This window comes from Eretmochelys imbricata, chromosome 3 (assembly GCF_965152235.1).
Source record: "Eretmochelys imbricata isolate rEreImb1 chromosome 3, rEreImb1.hap1, whole genome shotgun sequence".
Lineage (NCBI taxonomy): Eukaryota > Metazoa > Chordata > Testudines > Cheloniidae > Eretmochelys > Eretmochelys imbricata.
In genome coordinates, this window is record NC_135574.1 from 110,606,885 (window position 1) to 110,622,967 (window position 16,083).

The 16,083-nt window shown below is 44.1% G+C and overlaps 1 protein-coding gene across 3 annotated transcripts in view; it reads right to left on the reverse strand.

Moving 5' to 3' along the window:
- Positions 1–16,083, reverse strand: part of SHPRH (SNF2 histone linker PHD RING helicase) — a 140,199-nt gene that overhangs the window by 98,623 nt on the left and 25,493 nt on the right. For all 3 annotated transcript variants that reach the window (XM_077813173.1, XM_077813171.1, XM_077813172.1), the window contains 3 exons: positions 13,837–14,055; positions 5,254–5,332; positions 4,373–4,523 (listed from right to left, as the gene is read on the reverse strand). In XM_077813173.1, coding sequence (XP_077669299.1) covers positions 4,373–4,523; positions 5,254–5,332; positions 13,837–14,055 — 449 coding nt within the window. The remainder of the gene's footprint in view (positions 1–4,372; positions 4,524–5,253; positions 5,333–13,836; positions 14,056–16,083) is intronic.

The window sequence follows — 16,083 nt, forward strand, 5'->3', positions numbered from 1 at the left end:
GAAGATAGGGATTAATACGAGACGTGAACGGTGGATAAGGAACTAGTTAAGACTGGAGATTACAACGAGTCATACTGCAACATGAATGGTCAGGCTGGACATAGGGTACTAGTGGAGTTCCTCTGGGATCGGTCTTGGGACCAATCTTATTTAACATTTTCATTCAAGACCTTGGCACAAAGTGGATGACACAAAGTTGGGAGGTATTGCCAATATGGAGGAGGACCGGAATATCATACAAGAATATATGGAGGACTTGAAAACTGGAGTAATAGAAATGGGATGAAATTTAATAGTGCAAAGTCATGCACACAGAGACTAACAACAAAAATTTTTGCTAGAAGATGGGAATTTATCAGTTGGAAGTGACAGAGGAGGAGAAAGACCTGTGTGTATTGAATCACAGAATCATAGAATATCAGGGTTGGAAGGGACCTCAGGAGGTCATCTAGTCCAACCCCCTGCTCAAAGCACGACCAATCCCCAACTAAATCATCCCAGACAGGGCTTTGTCAAGCCTGGCCTTAAAAATATCTAAGGAAAGAGATTCCACCACCTCCCTAGGTAACGCATCCCAGTGTTTCACCACTCTCCTAGTGAAAAAGTTTTTCCTAATATACAACCTAAACCTCCCCCACTGCAACTTGAGACCATTACTCCTCATTCTGTCATCTGCTACCACTGAGAACAGTCTAGAGCCATCCTCTCTGGAACTACCTCTCAGGTAGTTGAAAGCAGCTATCAAACCCCCCCTCATTCTTCTCTTCTGCAGACTAAACATTCCCAGTTCCCTCAGCCTCTCCTCATAAGTCTGTGTTCCAGTCCCCTAATCATTTTTGTTGCCCTCCGCTGGTCTCTTTCCAATTTTTCCACATCCTTCTTGTAGTGTGGGGCCCAAAACTGGACACAGTCCTCCAGATGAGGCCTCACCAATGTTGAATAGAGGGGAACGATCACGTCCCTCGATCTGCTGGCAATGCCCCTACTTATACATCCCAAGATGCCACTGGCCTTCTTGGCAACAAGGGAACACTGTTGACTCATATTCAGCTTCTTGTCCACTGTCACCCCTAGGTCCTTTTCTGCAGAACTGCTGCCTAGCCATTCGGTCCCTAGTCTGTAGCGGTGCATGGGGTTCTTCAGTCCTAAGTGCAGGACTCTGCAGTTGTCCTTGTTGAACCTCATCAGTTTTCTTTTGACCCAATCCTCTAATTTGTCTAGGGCCCTCTGTATCCTATCCCTACCCTCCAGCGTATCTACCTCTCCTCCAAGTTTAGTGTCATCTGCAAACTTGCTGAGGGTGCAATCCACACCATCCTCCAGATCATTTATGAAGATATTGAACAAAACCGGCCCCAGGACTGACCCTTGGGGCACTCCGCTTGATACCGGCTGCTAACTAGACATGGAGCCATTGATCACTACCCGTTGAGTCCGACAATCTAGCCAGCTTTTTATCCACCTTCTAGTCCATTCATCCAGCCCATACTTCTTTAACTTGCTGGCAAGAATACTGTGGGAGACCGTGTCAAAAGCTTTGCTAAAGTCAAGGAACAACACGTCCACCACTTTCCCTTCATCCACAGAGCCAGTTATCTCGTCATAGAAGGCAATTAGATTAGTCAAGCATGACTTGCCCTTGGTGAATCCATGCTGACTGTTCCTGATCACTTTCCTCTCCTCTAAGTGCTTCAGAACTGATTCCTTGAGGACCTGCTCCATGATTTTTCCTGAAGAGAGGCTGACTGGCCTGTAGTTCCCAGGATCCTCCTTCTTCCCCTTTTCAAAGATAGACACTACATTAGCCTTTTTCCAGTCGTCCGGGACTTCCCCGGATTGCCATGAGTTTTCAAAGATAATGGCCAATGGCTCTGCAATCACATCCGCCAACTCCTTTAGCACTCTCCCATGGTGATCAGAGGATGGCTATGAACTGCAATATGATGCGGCTGTGAAAAAGGCTAATGCAATTCTAGCGTGCATCAGGCGAGGTATTTCCAGTAGCGATAGGGAAGCATTCCTGCCATTATACAAGGCGCTGGTGACACCTCATCTGGAATACTGTTTGCAGTTCTGATGTCCCATATATAAGAAAGATTAATTCAAACTGGAACAGGTGCAGGGAAGAGCTACTAGGATGATCAGAGGCGTTGAAAATCTACCTTATGAGAGGAGACTGTTTAGCCTAATCAAATTAAGGCTGAGGGGAGATATGACTGCTCTCTATAGATACATCAGAGGATAAAAAATACCGGGGAGGGAGAGGAGTTATTTAAGTTAAGAGCCAATGCTGACACAAAAACAAATGGATATAAGCCGGCATCAACAAGCTGAGACTTGAAATCAGATGAAGATTTCTAACAATCAGAGGAGTGAAGTTCTGGAACAACAACTTCCCAAGGGAACCAATGGGGGCAAAAAACTTAACTTTTTTAAGACTAAGCTTGATAAGTGTATTGAAGGGACAGTTCAATGAGATGGGCCACATGCCATTGTAGGCAATCTGTGACTGCCAGTAGCAAATATCCCCAATAGAGGAGGAGGGCTTTGAGTTACAACATAGAATTCTTTCACAGGTATCTGGCTGGTATTTCTTGCCCACATGCTCAGGGTCCAACTGAGCACAATATTTGGGGTCAGGAGGGACTTCCTCCCAGGCCATATTGACAGAGACCTTCGAGGGAAGGGAGGTTGGGACTTGAGTCACTTGCTGGTTTAAATTAGAGTAACTTGAAGTCTTTAAATTGTGATTTGAGGACTTCAGTAACTCAGCCAGAGTTTATGGTTCTATTACAGGAGCAGGTAGCTAATCTGCTGGCAGGTCGCAAGGTAGGCGGGGACATTCTGGCCGCTGCCTCCCGCAGCTCCCGTTAGCCGGGAACAGCGAACTGCGGCCACTGGGAGCTGCAGGCAGCCGTGCCTGCAGACGGTCAATGTAAACAAACTGTCTCGCAGCCCACCAGCAGATTACCCTGATGGGCCATGTGCGGCCCATGGGCCGCAGGTTGCCCACCAACGATCTAGTTAGAATGTAATACACAACGGAACGTGGAGGAGTAAATTCCCAGCATATGATGTGCCAAATGCTGTACACAGATCAATGAAGATATCCCAGTGAAGACTACGTAATGTGCGTGCATGCATACAAGGCCAAAATTTGATCCGTTTTCTATGTTATAAGTCTCATTTAAAATATATCAGAAGGGTAGCCATGTTAGTCTGGATTTGTAAAAGTGGCAGAGTCCTGTGGCACTCTATAGACTAAATGACGTATTGGAGCATAAGCTTTCGTGGGTGAATACCCACTTCGTCAGATGCATGTAGTGGAAATTTCCAGAGGCAAGTATAAATATGTAAGCAAGAATCAGGCTAGGGATAACGAGGTTAGTTCAATCAGGGAGGATGTGGCTCTCTTCTAGCAGCCGAGGTGTAAACGCCAAGGGAGGAGAAACTGCTTTTTGTAGTTAGCTAGTCAGTCACAGTCTTTGTTTAATCCTGAGCTGATGGTGTGAAATTTGCAAGTGAATTGAAGCTCAGCAGTTTCTCTTTGAAGTCTGGTTCTGAAGTTTTTTTGCTGCCGGATGGCTACCTTTAAATCTGCTATTGTGCATCCAGGGAGATTGAAGTGTTGGAGAACTGTAGGAGAACACTTCAATCTCCCTGGATGCACAATAGCAGATTTAAAGGTAGCCATCCGGCAGCAAAAAAACTTCAGAACCAGACTTCAAAGAGAAACTGCTGAGCTTCAATTCACTTGCAAATTTCACACCATCAGCTCAGGATTAAACAAAGACTGTGACTGACTAGCCAACTACAAAAAGCAGTTTCTCCTCCCTTGGCGTTTACACCTCAGCTGCTAGAAGAGAGCCACATCCTCCCTGACTGAACTAACCTCGTTATCCCTAGCCTGATTCTTGCTTACATATTTATACTTGCCTCTGGAAATTTCCACTACATGCATCTGACTAAGTGGGTATTCACCCACGAAAGCTTATGCTCCAATATGTCTGTTAGTCTATAAGGTGCCACAAGACCCTTTGCCGCAGTTAAAATATACTTTGCCTGGAATCTCTGCACTTTTACCATCCCTTTTTCTAAAAAGCAAGCTAATAAAGTAACTTGCCTACAACTGAGACTTTGTTCTTCATTCACATCAATGACAAACAATACAAATTGCTCCTCATAATATTTTGTACTGTTTTCCTATTCACATCACCAAGGACCACGTGCTAACAGACAGACTATTTCTTTCACTTGCACAGCTTTTCATTACAGACTTTGCCACACAAAAAATGATAGCTAAACACCAGGAACATGCCTCACATATTAGAAGTACCTTGTTTGTTCCCAAAATCTACCATAGTTCTCTCACCTCGGGTAGTGTCAGCACATCTTGTTTAACATCTCGTCGGGTGTGTGTCAGAATAAGAGCCAGTACCTCTACTGTCTTTCCAAGACCCATCTCATCTGCCAGGATTCCTCCAGGCCACGGAGGCCCTGCAACTGGGTGTTCACGGATAATGCTAAAGATTAGCATTATCACACACCCAAACAAAATTTAACAAGTTACAAACTAGTGTGACCAGAAGAGTAGTATGTGTTCAAAGGAGCAGAGATAATGAATAATTTCTGCAAGCTACATATATAGAGAGAAATATGCACCTGTGTTAAAGAAAATTGCTTTGGTGGCTATGTTTAAACAGATTACAAAACAATAACTTACATAATTTTCAAAAGGTAAAGATGAACAAAATCTGCATAAAGCAACTATACACTACAGTATACAAACAAATTTATTTCTCACAAAATTCATAATTTATTAAAGCAATACTAGTTACTGTATTAATCTATTTTCTTGTCCAAGATCAATAGAAAAATGAAAGTTTATACTGTCTCTTTGCTGTAAACTTTAAAAACTTGGAACACAAATTGAAGGGTTGTAGCCTTCAAGTCATTAATTAAAAAAGAATGAATCCACTACACTTGAATTAAGAAAAAAAGTTCCTACAGCGAATATATTGATGACATTAACCTACAATTTATAAACTTTCTTCTCCCCGCCACACCCCACATTTTCTTCTTTCATATTAAATATCCTATACCTCTTATTCTACATTTACTAACTGAAAAGGCACGGTTATTACTTATCCAATGCTCTTCATGTGAAGGTTTCTAACAAAATTTTCACAAAGTGGCATGTTTAGGTGCTGCCAGGAACAACAGTGTTCCCTCTACAAAACAAAATCAACTCACCAGCCAGTAAATGGATTATAGTAGAGTTTTACTCCATCTGGAGTGATGACCTCTCGCCATAGAAAGTGTAGTGTGTTTTCTATAGAGAAGGAAACCATATGAATATTACAAGATTTTTCATAGTGCTTAGAACTGCACAGCATTATTATGACATTTAAAGGCAAACAGGAACCAAAAACTGGAATTAGTTGCCTATAACTGGAAGTTCTTTGACATGTGTGGTCCCTATCTGTACTGCACACGTGAGCGTGTGCACACACCATAAACCCATGTCCAGAAATTCTAACAAGCAATGTTTGTTGCCCTACAAATGCACAGTAGTTCTCCTCATGCTCCAGACTGAGGGTGCAAGAGGAAATGCAGGCTGATACCTCTCTAGTTCCTCTTCTTACCGCAAATCTAGTAGGATCCAAACAAGAGGGGACAGACAGGGGGTAATGGAATTCAGATAGGGACCACACATCTCAAAGAGCTTCCAATTACAGACAAGTAACCTCCATTTCTTCTTCAAGTACTCGTCCCTATGTGCATTCCACACAAGTGACTGAGAACCTGTATTGGGACTGGAGTGGGGTGAGGGAGACAGAGCAGCAAAGATGCTTGAAGTACTGAAGTTCCCACAGCACTGCATCTGCAGCAGAGGACTACACTAGCGTGTAATGTTTTGTGAATGTGTGCCTGGAACTCTAGGTAGCCACTCTGCACATGTCCAGTAATGGTACTTCCGGCAGGGATGCTGGGTAGCAGTGGCCCCAAACTGTGGAGTATACTTCCTTCTGGGGGTGCGGAGGGGCCCAGGCCAGCCCCCATGTGGGGTATGGAGGGAGTGCCACCCAGCCCTGCTCCACCCCAAACCAGCTCCAGCCGCAGCTCCACTCTGCCCCCAGGCGCAGCTCCAGCCACAGCTTCACTTCATCCCCTGCTCCGTCCCCAGTCATAGCTCCACTCTGCGCCCTGCTCTGTTCAGGCCCCAACCACAGATCCACTCTGCCACCTGCTCCAACTGCAGCCCAGCTCTGCCCTCATTCCTGCTCCGCTTCTAGTCCCAGCTCTTCCTCCATACCGAATTCTTTTCCCATCTCTGCTTTCAACCCAAGCTCCTCTGCTGAGCCAACTGTGCAGTGAGAGAGAGCACGCCACGGACAGATTCCATAACTGGTAACGGGGGCGGGTGGAGAGGAGGGGTAACAGGAAAAGTTTGGGCACCACTGCTGAAGAGGCACCTTGTGCTCTCATGGTGGAGGTATATGTACTAACTGATAGCTCACAGTGATGTGCCCAGAAGTCCATTTAGATACTCGGAGGATAAAACTTGTTCTCGCAACCTTTCTGCTATGGCAATAAATAACCTTAATGATTTTCTCATCGATTTGGTCCTCTGCAGCTAGAAAACCAAGGCACATCTGACATGGAGGGAATAAAGTCTTCTCTTTTCAGCAGCGGAATGGGGTTTCAGGAAGAAAACAAGTAAGTAGATAGTTTGGTTGTCATGGAACTCAGAAATAACTTTGGGGAGCAATTTGGATGGAAGCGAAGGAAGACCTTTCCCTTGTGCAAACAGTACATGGTGGGTCTGCCATGACGGCTTCCATCTTATTCACACTTCTGGCTCAGGTAATAGCAACCTTCATGGACACGTGGGAAATGGAGAATGTTCCCAAGGGAAAGATATCTTGCTCTGCCCTGTTATGTAAAAGGCTGTGTGGTGACATTGCCTGACGTTACTTGGGCATGGAAAGAATGAATGAGTGGAAGACCAGACCTGCATGCCAGGCAGACTGCCCTCAGTTCCAGAAGACTGTTGTGCAGTCTGGCCTCCTGTGGATCCAGATAACTTGTATGGCATGGTTGTTCAGGTGAGCACCCCAACCCATAAGGGAGCCATCTGTTATGATGGTGACAGAGAGGGCAAGAGTGATGAAGGGGACATCTACTCTTATTCGATCCAGGTTCAACCAGCAGGTAAAAGAAGCGATAGTGGGAACAGTCACTCTGGTGTTGATGTGATCCATGCCCAGTTAGTAGATTTACCAGAGTCTGGCCTGTAGACAGTGTACAGGAAGCCTGGCAAATGATATCACAAGTTCACAAGGTCATGTGGCCTAGAAGAGAAAGCACAGATTACTTACAGACTGAGGACTCTGGTCAAAGTGTGCCTATCAGATTGCTCATTAACCGAAATCTTTCCACGGGGAGAAATGCTCTTGCTCCCATAAAGTTTATTATCTGTGTGGGTGTGTTAAAAAGGACTTTTCTTTGTTCACACAGACACCCAGTACTGCTAGAAGATTGGCAACTTTGAGAAGGAACAATCTAACCTCATAGCTGGAGCAACCTATTAGGAGTCAGTCATTGAGATATGGGAAAACTGTTTAACGCCAACATCTCATTTGGGCTGCCACCACAGAGAAGACCTTAGTGAATACTCTGGGTGCTATAGAATATCTAAGGGGAAGGGCTCTGAACTGGAAATGTTCCCAACCCACTAAAAACTGAAGGAACTTTTTGTGGGAGAAATTAATATCTGCATGAAAGTAAGTGTCCATGTGGAAAGCCACGAACCACATCCCCTGGGAGGGGATTATTCATGCTAGTGTAACCATCCTAAATTTTGATTTTTGAAGATGTTCACTTATAAATGTCCAGAATGGGTCTCCCTGCTCCATCTTTTTTTAAAGGACTAAAAGATAAGGGGACTAGCACTCTCTCTCTCACCAAGGTGACACTCGGTCCATTGCCCCTCGGAGGAGGAGAGAGTCCACCTTTTGTTGAAAAATAACCTCATGAAAATGGTCCTTGAAGGGGGACTGGGAAGGGAGTTTGTGGGGAAGAGAAACTCTATGAACTATCCTTGGTGGGTAATTTCTAAGACCCAACTGTGAGTCATATTAGGAGTCCCAATTGTGGGTGAAAAGTGAGAGATGGCCCCAAAAGATAAGGGGAGGTAAGCGGCGGGTTGGTCTCGGCTGAAGCATCAGAAGTAGCCTTTAGTGGATGAGTGGGAATGGATAAAGGTCGTGGTAGCAGAGGGGTCTGAAAACCAAGACTTCTAAATCCTCTGACATTTATGAGGGGTTGGATGCAGGCCGTACTGGAGTTTCCCATCATAGGCAAAACGTAAAATTTAGTTTGTTTCAGTGCACCTTGTGCGAATGTAAACTGATGAGTGATGCGCAGATCCATCTGCACATGTCTGACCACATGTTTTTGGCACAGCCTGCTTTCTTCACTGAGGCTTCTCTTTGGTTTTTTCTGTGCTGATATTCTCGATGGCTTTAACTGCAGACCAACAGGTCTGCTGCCATCCTGATTAACCAACAGCAGCAGCTTCCCATGTGTGTTCGGATCAACTTTGACAGCTTGTAGGTGAGTTCTGAGAATGTCCTTACATCATTTTCATTGGCCTCTTAGCATACACATTCTTGTTTTCCACTGTCCATAAAATATGGCTTCGTAGAGTCACATAGCATCCATACATACAAGGTGATCAGCCCAAGGAAGTTGTGCCTGTTTGATTAGGGATTCAACACTAGTCACGCAGCACCAGTCCAGGACTCCAATGGCTGGTACGATGTCTGACCATTTAATATTACTCTAGTTCCTTCAAGTCCTGATACAGAGTGCCCAAATCAAAGATCCAGAATGGGTCTCAGTCTTCCTTTTTTTTTTCTTTTGGGGGGGGGGGGGCGGGGCAGACTGAGGAATAAGGGGAATAGAATCCTCTCCCTTGATACTGTAGTGAGACTTGTTCTATCGCCCCTTGCTGTAGGAAGGAGTCCACCTACTGATAGCAGAACGTCTGTGGAGGATATGGCCTTGACCTACACACCTGCCTCTGGTGTTTTCTCCTTGGGCCCAGGGGGTCAATTCCCAGGAAGTGTATAGTCAACCTCTAGTCTTTCAATGAGTGAAGGAACTCATCCTTTTTCTTACTGAACGGTTCAACTTGTTGAAAGGCAAATCCTGTATGGTATTCTGGACTGCCCTGGAAGCCCCGAAGGGTGAAACCAAGACACACACCTTATAACTACGCCAGTGACTAAGCCATTGCAGCTTGACTGGATGTCTTTGCCGCTCATTTGCCCTCCTCTATGAAGGACTGAAATTGGGCTCTGTCTTCAGGGGGAAACTTGTCCTTAAAGTCAGCCAGCCTGGCATAATTTTTAAAATCATATTTTGCTAACAAAGCCTGGTAGGTACTGATATGGAATGGCATGCTCATAGAGGAAAAGATCTTTCTTTCCAAGAAATCTAACCTCTTTGAGCCCTTGTCAGCCAGGGTGGTCTTGGAATGCTGTGATCTTACTCTCTCCATGGCTGACTGTACCACTGGGAAGTTGGATGATGGGTGGGAGAAAAGAAATTCAACCACTTTGGCAGAGACGAAATAGCATCTCTGAGCCCTCTTAGGCATGGGGGCCCATTAGACTGGGGTGCATCAAACCACCCTTGCTGGCTCCATGATGGCCTCATTAATCAGGAGCACCACCTTGCTTGGACTTGTAGGCTACAGAATAGTCGGTACTGGAAGTCCTGGACCTCCTGATATTTGGAGGTCATTGGCTATCCTCTGAAGTAGCTCCTGGTACTGCCTATGGTCACTTGGCAGAGATAGTGAGAATGGAGTGACAGTTTCTTCCAGAAATGAGGATGAGATTCCCATCAGCACCTGCAGATCTGGATCAACGTCGTTCTCCTCATACTCTGATGATCTGGTGGATGCCAAGTAGGAGAAGTGTGGTATGACACATGAACGGATCTGGGGTGTTTTCCTTAGGAGTCCCACAGGCCACAATAAGGACAAACGGAGGAATCGACTGGATGTGGGGGCCCCACTAAATCAGGTGCCAGCAGTGCTTGGGGAAGTCATATCTGGGAGGACGGCATCCAGAACTCCTTGACTGCCTATCAAAGCTCAGCTCTCTCTGAGGAGAAAAGAGACCATCCAGGGTGTCTGATTCATCTGCATCTGAGAACTGTTCTCTCTCCATTCATGGGGCCAACAATATTAGAGGATGCATGCATGCATGACCAGGGAAGAGTATAAAAATATTGCTCGGCCATGCAGGAGTGAAATCAGGAAGGCCAAATCACACCTGGAGTTGCAACTAGCAAGGGATGTTAAGAGCAACAAGAAGGGTTTCTTCAGGTACGTTACCAACAAGAAGGAAGACAAGGGAAGTGTGGGCCCCTTACTGAATGAGGAAGGCAACCTAGTGACAGAGGATGTGGAAAAAGCTAATTTACACAATGCTTTTTTTGCCTCTGTCTCCACAAACAAGGTCAGCTCCCAGGCTACCGCACTGTGCAGCACAGTATGGGGAGAAGGTGACCAGCCCTCTGTGGAGAAAGAAGTGGTTCGGGACTATTTAGAAATGCTGGACGAGCACAAGTCCATGGGGCCAGATGCACTGCATCCGAGAGTGCTAAAGGAGTTGGCAGATATGATTGCAGAGCCATGGGCCACTATCTTTGAAAACTCATGGCGATCCGGGGAAGTCCCGGACGACTGGAAAAAGGCTAATGTAATGCCCATCTTTAAAAAAGGGAAAGAGGAGGATCCTGGGAACTACAGGCCAGTCAGCCTCACCTCAGTCCCCGGAAAAATCATGGAGCAGGTCCTCAAGGAATCAATTCTGAAGCACTTAGAGGAGAGGAAAGTGATCAGGAACAGTCAACATGGATTCACCAAGGGCAAGTCATGCTTGACTAATCTAACTGCCTTCTATGACAAAATAACTGGCTCTGTGGATGAGGGGAAAGCGGTGGACGTGTTGTTCCTTGACTTTAGCAAAGCTTTTGATACGGTCTCTTACGTAAGAATACGGTACAGTATTCTTGCCAGCAAGTTAAAGAAGTATGGGCTGGATGAATGGACTAGAAGGTGGATAGAAAGTTGGCTAGATTGTCGGACTCAACAGGTAGTGATCAATAGCTCCATGTCTAGTTAGCAGCCGGTATCAAGCGGAGTGCCCCAAGGGTCAGTCCTAGGGCCAGTTTTGTTCAGTATCTTCATTAATGATCTGGAAGATGGTGTGGATTGTACCCTCAGAAAATTTGCAGATGACACTAAACTTGGAGGAGAGGTAGATACACTGGAGGCTAGGGATAGGATACAGAAGGACCTAGACAAATTGTAGGATTGGGCCAAAAGAAATCTGATGAGGTTCAACAAGGACACCTGCAGAGTCCTGCACTTAGGAATGAAGAATCCCATGCACCGCTACAGACTAGGGACCGAATGGCTAGGCAGCAGTTCTGCGGAAAAGGACCTAGGGGTGACAGTGGACGAGAAACTGGATATGAGTCAACAGTGTGCCCTTGTTGCCAAGAAGGCCAATGGCATTTTGGGCTGTATATATAGGGGCATTGCCAGCAGATCGAGGGACGTGATCGTTCCTCTCTATTCAACATTGGTGAGGCCTCATCTGGAGGACTGTGTCCAGTTTTGGGCCCCACACTACAAGAAGGATGTGGATAAATTGGAAAGAGTCCAGCGGAGGGCAACAAAAATGATTAGGGGACTGGAACACAGACTTATGAGGAGAGGCTGAGGGAACTGGGATTGTTTAGTCTGCAGAAGAGAAGAATGAGGGGGGATTTGATAGCTGCTTTCAACTACCTGAAAGGGGGTTCCAAAGAGGATGGATCTAGACTGTTCTCAGTGGTAGCAGATGACAGAATGAGGAGTAATGGTCTCAAGTTGCAGTGGGGGAGGTTTAGGTTGTATATTAGGAAAAACTTTTTCACTAGGAGAGTGGTGAAACACTGGAACGCGTTACCTAGGGAGGTGGTAGAATCTCCTTCCTTAGAAGTTTTTAAGGTCAGGCTTGACAAAGCCCTGTCTGGGATGATTTAGTTGGGGATTGGTCCTGCTTTGAGCAGGGGGTTGGACTAGATGACCTCCTGAGGTCCCTTCCAACCCTGATATTCTATGATTCCTGCCTGACGGCTGGAGAGGGGATGGTTCTTGTGTCATAAAAGCAGTTTCATCCTCCAGTTTCACCCTCGGGACCAATGAAGAGTCAGGTCCAGCACTTTTGGATGGAGCTGGCAGTTGCTGGTCCTTGTGTTTCAGAGCTGGAGCCACTGATGGAACCAACAGATTCTTTTTCTTGTGCGTGCTACCTTTCAGTCTCAGGGTTTTTAGTGGTCCTGGCACCACAGCATCCACGTGTGAGGCTCTCCCGTCTTGGGTAGGGTTAGGGAGGGATCTCTTCATTTATGAACATATCCTTGCGACCATGAGAGTGCCCCCTACTCTCCTGGGAAGTCTGGAAAGAAGATTCCTTGGCTTAGCAGCCATAGATTCCATTCCTAAGCTTGTGCTTGGAGGGGCACTACTCATTTGATGGGACTGATATACACAGGCATCTCCTTGACCCAGATCATAGTGATGTCTCAGCCTTCTTCATAAGGTGTTTCCTTAATCAAAGTTCATGAGCTTCACGTGTTCATGGTGGAAACAAGTGAGATGCTGCACTTTACTGCTTGGGTGCGAAGCATAATGCTGCAGAGACAGCATTGGTGATCATCACTCATGAAGAAGTAGTGAGGGCAGGACATGCAGCTCTTGAATCCCCAGGACTCTGGGCATAGTCCCAGACTGCAAGGAGGGAGTCCCCAGTATGGGGGGAAAGAACAAGCTATACTACCTATACTAATATTAAAACTATTTACAATACTTATTTACAAGCTATCAAAGAGAAAAGTTGGAGAAATCTGCAGACACGGGATTCCAACTCAGGCCATGCAGCAGTAAGAAGGAACTGCAAAGGCGTCAGCCTGCATTGCTTCTTATGTCTTCAGTCTGGAGCACAAATAGAACTACTCCACACGTGAGAGCCAATGGGCACGGTTTGTTAGAATTTCTGGACTCGGCCATATGGCGCACATGTACACTCATATAGGCAATATGCATAGTGACCAGCACTTGAAAAAGTATCTTCAGAGCGGTAGGGTCAACCAGCTTGATCAATTGTTCCCTGGGTCACCAGAACTATATACTGTAATAATATATAATCCTTAGTCTAAAACTCTGGCTTCTTGTTGATCATAACACATCCACAGCAATGCAGAATCAATGCCAAGGCTGCTCCAAAAGACATAGTAAGTAAGTAATGAACAATGGTAGGGAAATTCAGTGTATAGCCCAAAATATTCTGAAGCGTGACAACTGATCATGGATAATAGCTATTTTTCAAACTTAAATACTTTAATTATAAGACTACTTTATTTTGTGAAATGTTATATTTTGAAACAATAGTAAAATGCAACGTATCCAGATTGACAATGTCTATATTAAGTTCTAGACCAGAATGAAAACAGCTCACAATTAAAAAAAAAAACAAAAAAAACCCCACAAAAATAACGCTTAACTAGTTGCCTCAAATACAACTACAATTTTTATTAATAAAATAATAAAAGCAAAGCTTCTAATTACTAAATTATCAAGGAGACTATTCTCATAAAATTGTGCTAGTTCATATTCAATCCTTTTTGATACTGTATTGTTATTGTATATTTGTTTTGAGTAGCGTTATAATCAAGATGTGCATTTGTTGTCCACAGCCATGTACTTGCCATTGGTAGGGTTGTTTCTGAAATTCTCCCGCTGCAACATCCAGTTCACAGCCTCACTTTGATAGGGCCTCAATACAGGAATCAATGCAGAGTGCTGTACGTCCTCCCACAAAAACTGGATTTCCTGCTGATGTGTGTGCCTCACAAAGTCATACAGCTCTTCAATATTCTGTCGTTCCAGCTCTCTGTCAGATTCTTCCTCATCCTCTTCCAACACATCTGCATATATGAAGAAGCATATCATCATCTTACCCCATCTTTATCAGCAACTAACATCACCTCAATTAAATAAGCCTAGCTTTATTGCTACATGTTTAGTTAATATATGAAAACAGTTAAGCACTGCTTCCATAAAGAGTATGAACTGAGTATATTTTATTTTAGTTGATTGTTCCTGGTGGAGGTGACAGTAGTAGACAAAGATGGGAATTAAATTCCTGAATCTTAACACTGGCATTTTTTCAGACTGCAAACTTACCAAATGCTTAGAAGCAGGAAGAGGTGGTTCCTTAGCAGGTGCTGGGCCCAAATATTATCCATTTGAAGTATGGATACTCCAGGGTTTCTCCTCTATTGAAGCCGCAACAGGGCATACAGCAAAACAAGGTTTTTTTTAAGCATGCTATGCTCTTTAGAGCTTCAGTAAAATGGAAGTCACAGCCCCAGATCAAAGTGTAAAAGACAACACGGGGAAGAAAATACTACCTTTCTGCTCCATTTCCAACTAAGAAAGGAGAAGCAAAACATGACAAACTGACCATTTCTTGGCCCCCCCTCAAGGGAGGGGCATGTAAAAAGAATTTGTACTGCCTTCTCCCAGCCTGAGGCAGGAAAGAATGTGTCATGGAAGCTGAAGGAGAGAAAAGGGTGAGGGAGAAGATTTGGAAATGTTTTTTCCGTGGTGCCCCATGAGGGAGGGAAAAAAATTAGATGGATCCTTTGCCTCAACTTCATGAGCAAGGGAAGGGAAGAGAGAAGAGAAATGCTCTGTCTGGCTCAAATATGATAGAGAGAAAGTGAGAGGAACACTTCCCTCACACACATAAGGGTTACTACACTTTCCTTCATGTGATTACATACATTGTTCTAATGGCAAACCTAAAAAACCCCCAAATAAATGGAAAATCTTAATAGCAAAACACCCTGTTTTCTGAAGCACAAAACTGGAGAAGTATCCAAAATTACTCTGAAGTGAACCCCAAAGAAATGTATGCAACATTTAGGACCACGTGTTCAACTGATGGGAATCAGCATGGCTTTATTATTTCAACTGAACTAGACTGATTAATATCATCAATGAAGGATTAGTCCTTAGTTTCTATCTTATAATTGTGGACTGAGGGAGGTTCTTTTGTTTCAATTGTTTTTAATAAATATTTTTCTAGATATTTCATGCTGCCTTTGAAATGTCAGCATGTCAAAAAAAATTGATATAAATGCACCACAAAATTCAGAGATTCTTGCTTCAGAATTAGGGCCAGGATGGTGCAGAATAAAAATAAACTTGTTTAAGAGATATAAACCTTCTAATAACCATGTTTTTCTAGATTGTCTTTTAAATTTGCTTGTACTAATTTCTACATTTTTTGCCTTGCTAAGTGAAACGCACTTTTAAAACAAAAATGCTAGCAATCGAGAGTATACAAGTTCATGAATCTCATATATCCATGCAATATGAACTTTAGTGAGCATACAAAATTTCAGATTCAAATCTCCATTTTTTAAAGTTATGAAACATATTCCCATGACAACACTCTGAACCCAACATTTCTGTGGGTGCCCTTGGGAAATATTCAAATGTAAAGATAATTTGCATCACTAGATTGGAGATACTCCCTAACCCTCTAATTAACTTATTCTCAGTTATTACAAAGAACTAGGCCTAATTAATGGTGTCAGTATTTCAGCTGTTTCTGAGCCATATAAACAAGCTAAATAATTAAAATTCACCATGATAAATGTTCCAGGATTTACAGGCTCACCTTTCTGGGGAAAAAAATGCTTCCTGATATACCTGTCCTATTTGTCCAGAAGGCATATAATAAATAAAGCATCATTTTGCCATCATCTGGTTCTCTAAAGAGCTTCTGTAAAATCAGGAAGAGTACCATTACTAGTTCTTTCTGCATATTATTAACCAAGGAACCAAAGGTCATGACGAGAGGAAATTCTTTAGTTGCCTATATACCAATGCTAGGAGCCCACATAACAAACAAGAGGAATTAGAATTGCTCATTTAAGAGCAAA